The sequence below is a fragment of the Protopterus annectens genome, chromosome 11.part0, assembly GCF_019279795.1.
Source record: "Protopterus annectens isolate FY-2018-M chromosome 11.part0, PAN1.0, whole genome shotgun sequence".
Classification (NCBI taxonomy): domain Eukaryota; kingdom Metazoa; phylum Chordata; order Ceratodontiformes; family Protopteridae; genus Protopterus; species Protopterus annectens.
The window spans coordinates 409454091-409467807 of NC_056745.1; the positions used below are offsets into that span (position 1 = coordinate 409454091).

At 43.8% G+C, this 13717-nt stretch overlaps 1 protein-coding gene across 1 annotated transcript in view; it reads left to right on the forward strand.

Annotated features, from left to right (window-relative positions):
• Positions 1 to 13717, forward strand: part of APAF1 (apoptotic peptidase activating factor 1) — a 2040921-nt gene that overhangs the window by 822997 nt on the left and 1204207 nt on the right. The window contains exon 14 of the mRNA XM_044087206.1: positions 62 to 193. Within this exon, the coding sequence (XP_043943141.1) occupies positions 62 to 193 (132 nt within the window). The remainder of the gene's footprint in view (positions 1 to 61; positions 194 to 13717) is intronic.

Consider the following 13717-nt stretch of genomic DNA (forward strand, 5'->3'; position numbering starts at 1 on the left):
AGTAAAAAAAAAATGTTAAGGTAATGAGCTTACTTATTGTTTTATCATTATTGTTTTTTAGGTTTGGAATTCATTGACAGGTAAACTGCTCAGAATATACGACGAACACTTGGAACAGGTCAACCACTGTCAGTTTAACAACACAGAAGGCACAGTTTTATTGGCAACCTGTTCTGAAGATACATATGTGAAGGTAAACAAAGAATGTATGTTGCCTATCTTGTTTCCTTGTTTGTCATTTCTACATTGTAAACTGGGGAGTCTTGGAAAAGAATAGTGAGGAAGCAATGCTTTTGTTTGTCAAATAGCTTATGGATGCCAGTCCTAGAATTTTGGGCTTCTAAACATTCCGTGTAGTTTGAGTCCGTGTTTGCTCTGCTACTAGACAGAATAAATTATTAAAAAATAAATTATTTACATTTAAAAAACTAAATAAATTATTTAAATTATTACATTATTATTAAATTATTGGATGTAAGCCCTGTGTAGGGAAAACAGTGCTTTGAATGATTTTTTAAATGTGGTTTATAGAGAAGATTGGAGCTGTATGATGATGACAGGAACCTGTAGATTTAAACATTATTCCTTTTAAAGTCAACTTGAAAAATTCATTTTTGTAGCTATCCATGTTCCTGAATTGTGTATATGAATTGAACAATATGCTATTAATTCATTATGGTCATTAATGCTTCTAACTAGGCACATTAGAAAAAGTGATGCATTTTGTACAGTTCTATCCACTGAATGCCAGTATGGAGACAGTTCAGTGACACCTGTGTGGTCAAAACCTACAGTGTTCCATGACAAGAGATTGTGGTTTCTGATGGAGATTACTATGTTTACAAATTTAACTTTCTGCAACATGCACTGACCTCTCCATTAGAATAAGTAAGAGTGGAGGTGTAGCAGAACACCCCCCTGTCTGAATGCTGTAGGGATTCTACCACCGACAAGGAAAATCTGTTTTAGTTTGACTTTACACTTCATTGGTGTCTACTTGTCTGTCATGTGGGTGTTAGTGAATTTGACATTTACAAATTGTTTGCCCAGTATTTATATATTCAAAACATTTATCTCTTTTGTGATAGTATATGCTTAGGCTGAGGGAGCACAGTGGTGTAGTGCACAGCATTGTTTCCCCACAATAAGAGGTTTCCCAAGTTTGATTATTGGCTGAGGTGCCTTCTGTGTGGAATGTTCTTGTCCTTCCTATGTTTGCAAGGGTTTTCTCTTGGTAGTCTAGTTTCCTCTCTTCTCCCAAGGACATGTGGTAGGGAAACTGATTAATCTAAAATTGTCTACTGGTGCCCATGCAGTGTTTATTTAGGTGAAAAAAAGTCTGGAAATCTACATCCATTCCCTGCTTATCTAGTAATCTCTCTGGATGGCAGTGGCTGCTCAAGGGGTATCTGTAGGAATCCAATCCAACTCTTAAACCTGAATGGCTTGATAGATATATAGTGTTTCCATTTTTATTCTTTAGTTAAAATACTTCCTTCTTATTTGTGTATGACAGTTCCAGTTCCATTGCCATATTGTTAGTTAAATTGGTGGTATTGGACATTATAAACTATTATATCCTATCTTCACATTGTTGACTCATTAATGTTATGTGCTCAGCCTTCAAAATCAAGAAATTAAAAGAAATGGCTTGGCCACTAACAGTGGAACAAAGCATACCTAGCAGTCACCCCCTACCTATTAAAGTTTGACAGTATATTTAGTTACATTCTAGATAAAGTTCCACTCCTCAATGAACACTTGGTAAGATGAAGCCATAATATTGCTGGTACATGCTGGTAATCATTAAATCTGGGCATTATGTACCTTGGTCACTGTAATGATCTGTATGTGAATGTTTATAAATGCCTTTCTGTTGAATATGGTGCATGATAGATTTTTTCTAAGCCTTTCCTTATTCTTTTATTTCTACCTGAAATAATGTGATCCCTCCCTAGACATCCAAGGTGTTATGGGTACCAACATTTGAGACTTAGGCCTTCCTTTTTTTCTTTTTAACCTCTACCTAACAACCATCACTCCCACCCACACACAGTCTATAAAGCCCGTTCCTTACCAGCCAAAATATACACCATTGCAACCTATTGGACAAATTCCACTGGCTTCCCTATAGGAAGAAGAGCTACCATTTTACTAGGCACTCTAGTAGTTACAATTTTTAGCTTGGTTACTGCCCATCTCTGAAAAGGAAACTGCCTCTCGGAGACCAAAACTTCTCACTGAGAGGTAGCCAGCAATATTCTCACACTATCCAGGCTAAGATTAAAAAAAAGCTATTGAAAAAAAAAATTTTTCAGAAAAGGCCCTGCTCTTTGGAACCATTTGCCAGATGAAGTAAAACAACGTAATACCCTAGTAACTTTTAAAGTCACTGAAAGAATGTCTTTATAAGGACTCCAATTGCTATTGTGCTCTGCTTTAACCCTTTGTGCCACACAAGTAGGAAGCCCTTCTTTTTCTAAATCTGAAACTTGTTTTAGCCTTTGTTTCCCAGTGCTACTATGTGCCTTCCCTATGCTTAAGTAATGTATCTTTTCCTTTTGAATTTACTATTTGCAATGTATGTACTATATTAGAGTTTTATTTCTGTATGTAGGCAAGCTGTGTTTGGTCCCTTTATTTTTCCTTGAATCCATTCACTTTGCACTTATCAATACATTTGACTGATGCACCTTCCACTACACATACTGTCCTTAGAATAAGATTACACTTAAAGATCGAGCTCCATTTCTGCACTTTTAATCACAGTTCTTGTCCTTTATAGCATCAATGTTCCACAGCTGGCAAGATTCTACATTATTAGTTTCCAGTTCTTAAGAAGCTTCCATTGAGACTTATATCAGTAGCTTCTTTGATGTCCAGTCTTTCCATTATAAGCCTAACTGAATTAGATATTGACTGTGTGATGAAGTTTCTGAGGACACAGATTCAGCTAGAGGTCTTCCCAGCTCCATCCCTGATGAGAGAACTGGATCAGACCCTTCGACACCAGCCATATTAATTGTGACGCTGTCTCCCTTTTTTGAGCTGATGCATATGGGATCAGACCCTGCTGCCATACCAGTGTCTGATCTAATAACCCTAGAGACTTCAGATTTCACTTTCCCCCCTCACTTTCTTGACTCCAGTGCATTTGGGCCAAGCAGAGTCCTAGAGCCAGAACATCAGAGTCAGGGATTCTATGGTGGAATCAACAATGAAGTTTTCAGAGCCATCCCTACTGCTTGGAGCTTCGGCCATGGGTAGCTCAGTTTTGAGGTCCAACTTAGTCGTCCACCTTTGGAGTCAAAAAGGCAATTGAATCTGCTGTAATGGATGGTTCTTTCCCAGCTCCATTAGCTGAGTTGGCATTTGAGACTGTGGAGAAGGCCTTGGCTGGACCAAGAAGACTGGTACATGCATATAGTTTGGATCTATCCGAACTTCTGCTAGAGCCAGGACCTTCTTCCTCTTATTCTGGTCAACAGGGACAGATGGATCCAATTAGCTTCGAGACCGCACATCATTCTAGCTCCACTTCTGACTTTGAGGTGTCTCCTTCAGAAGCCTCAAGGCACATTTCCTGGAAGTGGACTTGCAAGTGGTAGCATATTAACTCCTCTACTGAGTCTTTCACTGAAGACACCATCTTAGATGATGAAGAAAGCTTCCCAAGCTGCCCCGCCAGCACCTCATTGAAGAAGTCTCCTTTGGAGACATTCTGAAATTGATGAAACAGTGTTGGGGGGCACCAAAGCTCCTTCTGATGAGTTTGTCCTTCAGGAAGCTTTTGAATCTGGCCCTTTTTCCTGGGTGGTCCCACCTCCTGATGTCTTAACTGATCTTGTCACTAGAAAGCTTGGAAGGAAGCTGATGTGGCAGAGACTATCCCCAAAAAGCTGGATAAGATTCTAGTTGCCCCCAAAGATAGAAAGCACTGAGATAGGGGTCCCACACTAGATACTATGGTGGTAGCAGCAGGCACAAAAAAGGAACTGTCAAAGAAAGCTCCTGTATCCATCCCCCAAACAGGGAGTCAAGGGCATTGGATATACTGAGGAAATGGACTTATGCTTCAGTGACATTGGCACTCAGAGCACTGAACTATCTAGCACACTTGTCACAATTCCAAAGGGATTTAATCAAGTAACTTTCAAAGTCCCTGTAGGGTAGCTTATCTGTGGATTTCAAGAAAACAGTGGATGCCGAAATTTCTAGCCTACAGTCCTCCTCGAATGGGGCCATGAAACTCTCATCTAATGCAGTAGATGGTACAGCAAAGGCAGCCAGAAATTACCATGCAATGTCGGGCTCGAATGCGGCTTTGTGGTTTTGTCAAGGCTTTAAGACAGCCTTTATAAATGCCCCTATGATGGTTCCACCTTATTTGGATCAAAAGTAAAAGAAACACTTAGCATGAGTGAAGAGGATAGTAAGACCTTGTCTGCCATAAGGATCCATTTTTTATACACCTCAAAGATCCTTTTCCAGGAATCAGAGGAGGAAGGAAAATGCGTTTTAAGAAATCCTAAGGTTTTCACCAGGATATTCCTGGGGACAGGCCTACCCGAGGCAGATGAGAAGGCAGCCCCTCTGTACGTCGCCCATGAGGCAGAGATACTCCACAAAATCAAGGTTTCTGTGGGCCATTCACAGAGAAACTTTATCAGCATCCCTGAATGCTTGCCAGACTGTTCTACTCTGGACGGTATCAGGGGATGCTTTTCCTTGCACCATCTAGCCTGGCAAACAATAACTTGTGATTCTTGGGTGCTAAGGATCATCACCAGAGGTTATACAATACCCTTTTTAGATTTCCAAAAGCAGGACAGAAGATTCACGATACTATACCCAATCAGTTAGAATCTGCAGTGACAGAGGTTTCAAAGTTCCTAGACAAAAGTTGTCTAAACAGTCCCCTCAGACCAGCTAGGATCCTGAGTCTGTTCAAGGTTCTTTTTAGTTCCAGAAAATACACTGGACCTCAGAGCAATCTCAGGATTCTAAATCAGTATGCCAAACAGAAAAAATTCTGGGTGATTATGGTACAGTCCATTCTACCTGTTTTGAAGAAGGATGATTGGATGTGCTCTATTGATCGCCAGGATGTCTGCTATCATGTCAAGATCATAGGATCATTTGACTTCCAAGATGGTTGCACATAGAGTAACCGCTTATTTCTAGCACTTCCAGTGTGAAAACAGAAACTCAGCAGAGAAGGACAGTAGATGTAATGTGGTCCTATCTCACCTACATTCATTACTGACGGGCTCTGAGCTGAGAATCGGCTCCGACTCGGACGTTATAACTAGCACAAAGTCTCTAATTGGCTGGGCTAAGCCTGTATTCCAGGATGCACCACGCCCAAACCCTCAGATCTCGTTTGCCGCTCGTTGAGTGAAGACGTGGTCTCTAGCTTGGCTGTGGCCAAGTACCTTATTTGAGCTATTTACTTGGTTTCCTGTAATTTTTTTTCCCAACCAAAAGCTATTTTAATAGCTACGTTCTGTGTATTTGGTGTTTTGTGACTGTTTTCCATTTTTAGTTATAGTTGTGGTATCCTTGTGTTTGGCGGGCTAGTCCCGTTTAAGTTAGAGGGCCTTAGCCCTGTTCGGTGTGTTTCCTTGTTGGTTGTAGGGGCGTTTGAGTTAGAGTCCCTTCCTCCTTTCCCGTTCGTGTTGGTGTCTGGTTTTGTGTGGAGATTTGAAATGTCAGGCAAAGATCAGAAGGAGCATAGGCCTTCTGGTTTTAAAAAGTGCGCCAACTGTTCCTATAAGATGTCTCTGACTGATGGCCATGCCATCTGTGTGTACTGTTTGGGCACTATACACTTGCAAGAGTCCTACAGTGTGTGTCATTCATTTAGTTCCAGGGTCTTGCAAGAGAGAAAAAATAAGTTGATTCTCAAGGGCCTGGTAAAATCTGCCTTTGAAGAAGCTTTGGCGTCTTCTCCCCCTAGTGGGAAATCGAAGACAAAAAAGAGATCTCCGGCTCCGTCTAGTTCGTCAGAGCCATTGGAGAAAAGATTAAAGACTGTTTCACCTTCCTCAGCTCCATTGGTCTCGGAGCCGCAGGAGATGTTGTCGGTACCGGAGACGGCTTCTTCGGTTCCACTGCCGCCACTGCCGAAGGAGGTTTTTGTTGTGTTGGAGCCGAGTTTGTCTCCAATTGTCTTGGAGCCGATTCGGAGCCATTCTCCTAGCTTTACGATGGATCCATTAGAGAAGACTTTTCGACCCCCTTCTGTGTTCTCCAAGTCCTCCAGGTTGTCTGATTCGGATTTGGATAGGGTGGTGCAGAGGCTCCTCCAGTCACCAGTGTTAACAAAATTATTCTTGGCTCCAGCCCAGTTGGCTCCGGAGCCTGCCCTTTTGTTGGTTCTGATTATTCCTCCTCCGACCACCTCTATGTCGTCGGAGCCTGAGTCGAGTGAGGTCCTTGGGTCGGCTCCAAAACCCCCTTTGAGTTTTTCGGCTCCGACCTCAGCTTCAACCTTTTTGGTTCCATCTAATGGTTTCGGCACTCTGGTTTCGTCGGTTGAACCAGAGGGGGATACATCGGGGCTCCAGACCTTGGCTCCGAGTCTCCCTCTTGGTGCTTCGGCTGGGGGAACCCCTGTTCCGATTGTGGTGTCTGAGATGGGTCACTCCTCGGATTCAGGTGGACCCGCCTTTGAGGCCATGAGGAGCGCACTGGCCAGGTCTTCAGTGATATCACTCAAGTCAACCACTCCTTTCCCGGACACTGCGACTAAAGCCTTTGATGCCCCCCCTATCAGCAGGCAGCAAGGCTCGAAGGCCTGAGGATACCCCCATGTGTGGTCCCCTACTTTCTGAGGGCCCTTCAAAGTCTTTGCCTGAAGAGCCTCCCAGAAAGAAGTTGTGTAGGAGGAAGCACGTAGACTCCCCAGATGAGTCTGTCACCTCAGACACAGACCTCGATGATGCAGAGGGGTCCCCAAAGTCATCCTCCGATGATGTCTCATTTTCCGACATCATGGAGATTTTGAGACAGAGAGGCAACTGGCCTTCCAAAACCCCTTCTGAGGAGGAGTCGGTCTTCCTCAAGGCCTTCGGAGCCCGACCTTCCACCTCCTGGGTGTCTCCCCCCTTCGATGAATTGTTGGACCTTATTTGTCGAAGGGTGTGGGAACACCCTGACTCTGTGGAACCAGTTCCCAGCTGCCCGAACAAGTTCTTGTCTGCGCCTCCTGGGAAAGAGTTCTTGACAAAAAGAGTTCCTGTAAATGCCATGGTGGTGGCGTCTGCCACTCAGAAGAAGTTGTAGAGGCTTCTGCTTCCGTTCATCCTCCTAACAAGGAGTCTAGGAGTATGGATCAGTATGGAAAGCGTACCCTGTCCTCAGCGACCTTTACTTTTGGTCGTTGAATTATCTGTGTCATTTTACGAGGCTCCAAAGAGATCTCCTCAAGGAGTTGGGAGATACTCTATCGGGTAACTTGCCTGAGGCGGTGAACCAGACTCTCAGTGCCCAGCTGTCTACCCTGTCTTCTATTGTTAACTCGTCCATGAGGCTCATATCCTATGCAGCCAAGGGGCGGGTAGGGCAGCTAGCGCAGGCGTAGCCTGTAGGAGGCAAGCCTGGATGCACCTGTGTCACTTCATGGAGGCCTTCAAGTCTTCCTTCATGGACACTCCCTTTGACGGGTCCTCCCTCTTTGGACCTAAAGTGAAGGACACTCTCACCAGATGTGAGCAGGAGGGTAAGACTTTGGCTGCTGTAGGGGCCCGTTTTTCGCTTCCTTCTAGACCTTATCCCAAGGCACAGAGGGGGAGGAAAGATGTGGTTCAAGAAGTCTCAGACGTCTTTTCCTAACTATCATGGTGACCCCCCCCCTCCAGAAGCAGAGGAGGGGGGGAATTACTCTGGAAGATGTCGCCCTAGGGGTGGGGGAGGCCCCTGCAACTCAGGAGACAGCGAGTCCTTTCATGGTTCCTCCTACCAACATCCCTGAGGGCTGTGCCTCTCCGGAGCCAGTCGGGGGTCGTTTCTCGAAGCATCTTCAAGCCTGGGGAAACATCACTCAGGATCGATGGGTGCTTCGAATTATTGCTGGAGGTTACACCATTCCCTTTATCCCACCCCCTCTGCCATCCAAGAGAGTCCCAGACATTCCACCCAGTCAAAGGGATCAAGCAGCGTTTGAAGTCTCAAAGCTGCTGGAAAAAGGAGTCATCCAACCAGTCCCCTCAGACCAGATCGGATCAGGAACTTACTCAAGGTTATTTTTGGTGCCGAAAAGAACAGCTGACTTGAGGCCCATCCGGGATCTCAGCCATTTAAACCGCTTCGTCAGGAAGTCCAAGTTCTGAATGGTCACTCTTCAAACCATTTTCCCCTTGTTGGAAAAAGGAGTATGGATGTGCTCCATCGATCTCAAGGATGCCTATTATCACATCAAGATAAACAAGGCCTCCAGGAATCACTTATGCTTCCGGCTTGGAGCCAGTCATTTCCAATTCCGAGCCCTGTCCTTTGGTCTCACCACAGCCCCCTGGGTGTTTACCAAATGTCTGGCAGTGGTGACTGCTCACCTGAGACATCTAGGATTCCAGGTGTTTCCTTACCTAGACGACTGGCTTCTCACCGCCCCCACCAGGCATCTACTTGTTCGAGCCACGGAGACCACCATCAACTTGGGTCAACTCCTAGGGATTACTTTCAACTGGCAAAAATCTGTGTTGCTGCCATCACAACGTGTTGCATTTATCGGTGCAGAGCTAGATTCTGTAGAAATGACGGCTTTCCTTCCTACAGAAAGAATAAAAGTGCTACAGGCTCAAGTTTTGGCCTTATTACCTCTGAAAAAGGTCCGAGCCGGACTTGTTCTTCAGTTACTAGGTCCCATGGCGGCCACCATCCTACTAGTACCCCTGGCCAGGCTACATATGCGGATACTCCAGTGGCTACTTTCGGTCCAGTGGTCCTTTCAAGAATTCCCTCTGCCTTATCCAATTCTTTTATCGGAACAGTGCCGACAGGACCTGCGTTGGTGGCTTCATTCACCCAAGCTGAACAAAGGGAGATCCCTGAACCCTCTGCTCCCTACTGCCACAGTGACCACGGGTGCCTCCCAGACAGGGTGGGGGGGGCATTATCTGGGCAGGACGGTCCAAGGCACGTGGCAAGATCACGAGGTACACTTGCATATAAATGCCCTGGAGATGAGAGTGGTGCTACTAGCGTTGTAGGCACTTCACATCTCTCTTCCCAAGGGAACTATTTAAATTCTTTCCGACAACATGTCAGTCGTGTGGTACCTGAACAAGCACGGGGAACCAAGTCCTATCCCCTTTGCAGAGAGGCCATGAGAGTGTGTAATTGGGTGGTGTCTTCCCAATGCTTTCTGGTGGCAATGCACATTCCGGGGAAGTCCAGTGTAATAGCAGACAGGCTAAGTAGAGCTGTTCTGATGCCTCACGAGTGGTCCCTGAACGATCGAGTTGCTGCTCAGATCTTCTCCAGGTGGGCTCTACCTTGTTGCGACCTCTTTGCCAGTCCCCTCAATGCCAAGTGCAGCAGTTACTTCACTCTGATCCCCCCTCAGGGGGAGTCACCCAGGGACGCTCTAGTCCACGATTGGCCCCCCGGTCTGCTCTATGCCTTCCCTCCATTTCCTCTGCTGCCAAGAGTGATTCAGAAGGCAACTTCCTTGGGAAGCAAAATGATTTTGATCGCACCACACTGGCCCCGTCAAGTTTGGTTCCCCTTTCTCCGGAGATATACCGTGGACGGTCCTTGGATTCTGGATCCAGTTCCAGACCTATTGACTCATCTGTCAGGGCAGTTCCACCCATCCCTGTGAACCCTCAAGCTCACTGCCTGGCTTCTCCACTTCCGTCTTTAGTCAGACAGCTTTCCTTTATACCGGAAGTGGTACATATCCTATCTTCTTCCCACAAGCCATCCACTAGAAAGATATACTCCAGTAAATGGAAGAGATTTGCTGTCTGGGTCCAGTCACATAATCTAGATCCCTTTACAGCCCCTGTGATGGCATTTTGGATTTTTTGGCGACGCTTTTCAGACAAGGTTCCGCTGCCTTCACTATTAAGGTACAGCTGGCGGCAATTTCTAATTTTCACGTTTCATATGAGCCTTCCCTCATGGGCCATGAACTGTGTAAAGCATTCCTAAAAGGAGCCTGGTTACATTGTCCCCCAGTTTCACAGCTAGTCTTGCCATGGGATTTAAACTTGGTGCTTAGAGCCATAACTTCTTCTCCCTTTGAGCCTGCAGCCACTTGTGAATTAAAATATTTGTCTTGGAAGACAACCTTTCTGTGGTGGCCATTACTTCAGCCAGAAGGGTATCAGAGCTTCAAGCCCTTTCTGTTAAACCTCCTTATTTGATTTTTCATAAGGATAGAGTATCCTTGAGACTCAACCCTTCCTTTCTTCCTAAGGTTTCTTCTACCTTCTGTCGTCACCAATCCGTTGAGTTACCGGTGTTTTTCCCACACTTTTCAAACAAGGCATAATTCAAAGTTCACCAATTGGATGTACATAGACAACTGATTTTTTATTTGCACAGGACAAAACGAGAGAGGAAATCAGATCAGTTGTTTGTGTCCTTTTCAGAGAACAGGATTGGTAGCCCTGTGACCAAAGGCACTATTGCAAGGTGGATTAAGGATTGTATTTCATTTATTTATACATCGGCAGGTAGAGATCTGCCTTTCCCAGTTATGGGGCATTCTACCAGGGCTGTGGCTACCTCAGTGGCTTTTCATTCTAGGCTATCTTTGGATGAAGTCTGTGCAGCAGCCACCTGGGCTTCCCCACACACGTTTATTTCTCATTATAAGCTGGACGTGGCTTCTAGAGGCCGGGCTTCCTTTGGTTCCATGGTGCTCAGGAGTGTTTTCCCATGAGCCTCCCAGGATATAGATGCTAGGGGCGCAGTCCCGTCAGTAATGAATGTGGGCGAGATAGAACCACATAACATCAATTACTTATGTACTCACCATAACGATAGATGTATGTGGTCCAGCTCGCCTACATTCTTACGTACCCACCCACCTTCCCCCTTCCTGGTGGACTTGGAGGAAATTTATATTCTTAGACCCTTCTGAGGATATTATTTTTTTTCTCTTCTTGCTGTGTATTCCTGTGGGGTTATGTATGTGTAATGATTATGTTGTAGCAAACATGATTTGGGGGTTTGGGCGTGGTGCATCTTGGGATACAGGCTTAGCCCAGCCAATTAGAGACTTTGTGCTAGTTACAGCGGCCGAGTCGGAGCCAATTCTCTGCTCCGAGCCTGTCAGTAATGAATGTAGGCGAGATGGACCACATACATCTATCGTTATGGTGAGTACATAACTAATTGAGTTGTGTTGATGGGTACATTTTAGTAACTGGCTAGTAAGTACACCTCCTGGATACCAGGATTAAACAAGTACAGGAGACCTGGAAAAATCATCTGCAAAGCGTGAGGAAGAAACACTGGCTGGGGAAAGTTCTGCACCTGTTGCAATGCAGCCTTCAGACATGACTTCCAATAACCGACAGGAAGATGCAAGACAACTGCATACAGACATGGTTAAAATAAACAAAACACTGATGGAGTATGTCAAAACAAACTAAGGTTGGCCAATTATGAGACTACTATCAGGAAGATATGTTTTCAGAAAGTAACAGAATTAGAGGAAAGACCACATAGGGAAACCTGAGATTTTTAGCTATACTAGAGAAGTTAGAAGGAACAGACTGCATTAATTTTATGAAAGCACAAATAAGCAACTGGACTGATATTCCACAGCAGGGGTTGATGTGCCTTTTCAACTAATGTGTATATACTCCATAACTGGTTTTGAGAAATCAACCTAGACCTTTAATAGCAAGATGCAGTCTTACCAGCAGAAGATGTTGATTCTGACAAAACTGTGGCAGAAGAATAAAGTACTAAAAGCTGGATACTGCATATTGTTTGTGGAGAATGACTGTTCATTGTACTCCAGGTGAAAGAGGAGTAATTTTATTGCAGTATTCAGGGAATTTCAAGAAGCAGGCGTGATATTTACACTGCTGTACCCATCTATCTTCAAAATTTTTTCCCCTGAAGGGATGAAATCATTTTTTGATGAAATACATGGTAATGAAGAAATACAAAATTTGCCCAACAAAAAGTGAGCTGTGAAACAGAAGGAGATTCTGCTTCTTGTTCTTCTCATAATAAAGACCAACGAGAGACAGTACCAGTGAAAACTTTTCCAGTGTTTCAATGGACAATGCTTGGGAGAAGGAAAAAAAACACAAGAGTTGACTAGAAGAATTCAAAGTATGTTGGAAATTAATCTGAAACAGAATTTGGGAGCCAGAACAATCAAGTCTAGAAATATTGGACTTTTTTGGACTTTATTAAACTTTTAGGGGACTCTAAAGCATATGCCCTACTTCATATCATTAATATTTGGAAAAATACTCAGTAGAGGGGAAGAGGATGGAGAAAGTAACTGTAAGTAAACATTTTTTTTCTTAATAGTACTATTTTAATAGTGCATGATTTTCATTGCATGCTATAAAGTGAAGATTTCTCCCTTCTCGCTTTCTCCTTGTTCGATTTTAAGAAATGTAGGCACTGCAATGTAAAAAAGGTGGAGAAAAATAGAGCATGGCAAAAGAAAAAAAATAATGTTCTTTTTCTCATTTTTGCACAGGGGAATGACTGGGTTAAGGTCCTTAGCTTAATTTAATAACATGTTTTAAGAGAAAAGTCAATGAAAAAGAATATTGAATATTATAAGGCTTTTTTCTAGTAAACAAATATATGCTTGGCAGTTTTGTGCCTGGTTCTTATGTCTGTAGAAGACAATCTAGTAAAGAAAAATGACTTGGAGAAAATGTTTTTTTGAAAGCATTCACGTGTTTTGCAGCTGATGGGGCTATAAAGGTAAGACAAAGCCAGATAGCACTTAGTAGAAGCACAGCCTGTACCATGCATCTTAGCATGGATAACCTTTCTTTTAGGTTTTCTCACGTCTAGGTGGCTGTCAGTTTGGAACATTTGTTCCTATTAGGAGGGTAAAACTTCAATATTTGAAGATGTACATAGTTTTGTGTGTTAAGTTAATAGTTTTTAGGGGGTATTGGGAGTGTGTTTGCTTTTTTGATTGAGGGCTTTCAGTAAAACAAAAAGTTTTGTAAAATGTGACATAGGCTCAAATGAAGAGGACAGGAAGCAACTGTATAAAAGATTAACCTGCCAAACAGTATATGCATGTAACACAAAAGCTAGAACTAGACATTTAACAAAAAAGCTGTTATAAAAAGTGAGAATAATAGCTTTTCAATAAAATGATGCTTTCTATAATGTCTTTAAATGTCAATGGTCTCACAAATAAATACAAAAAAGAGTAATGAACTATAATTAAAAAAAGTGGAGTGCAGATATCTATAGCACAGGAGATATACTTGGAAAGAAATAGGTTCATAGTTTCATAGGTAAGTACTAGGCTGTCTGCCCAAGGGCATCTATAAGCCTAGCCAGAATGTATTGGCTTTTACGGTCCCCTTAGATTAGTTCCCCGTGCCTCGGTCCAGCAGAGCCATTAGTTCCCTGTGCCTCTGTCCAGCAGAGTCACTGCAGTGATCCCCAGGGTAAATTTTCTGTTTCCCATCCACTCGTCAAGGTTTCTGTTGAAGAGTGTTAGTGAGGGGGCTCTGCCTAATGTAGATTGGAATCCCTTTTCCAA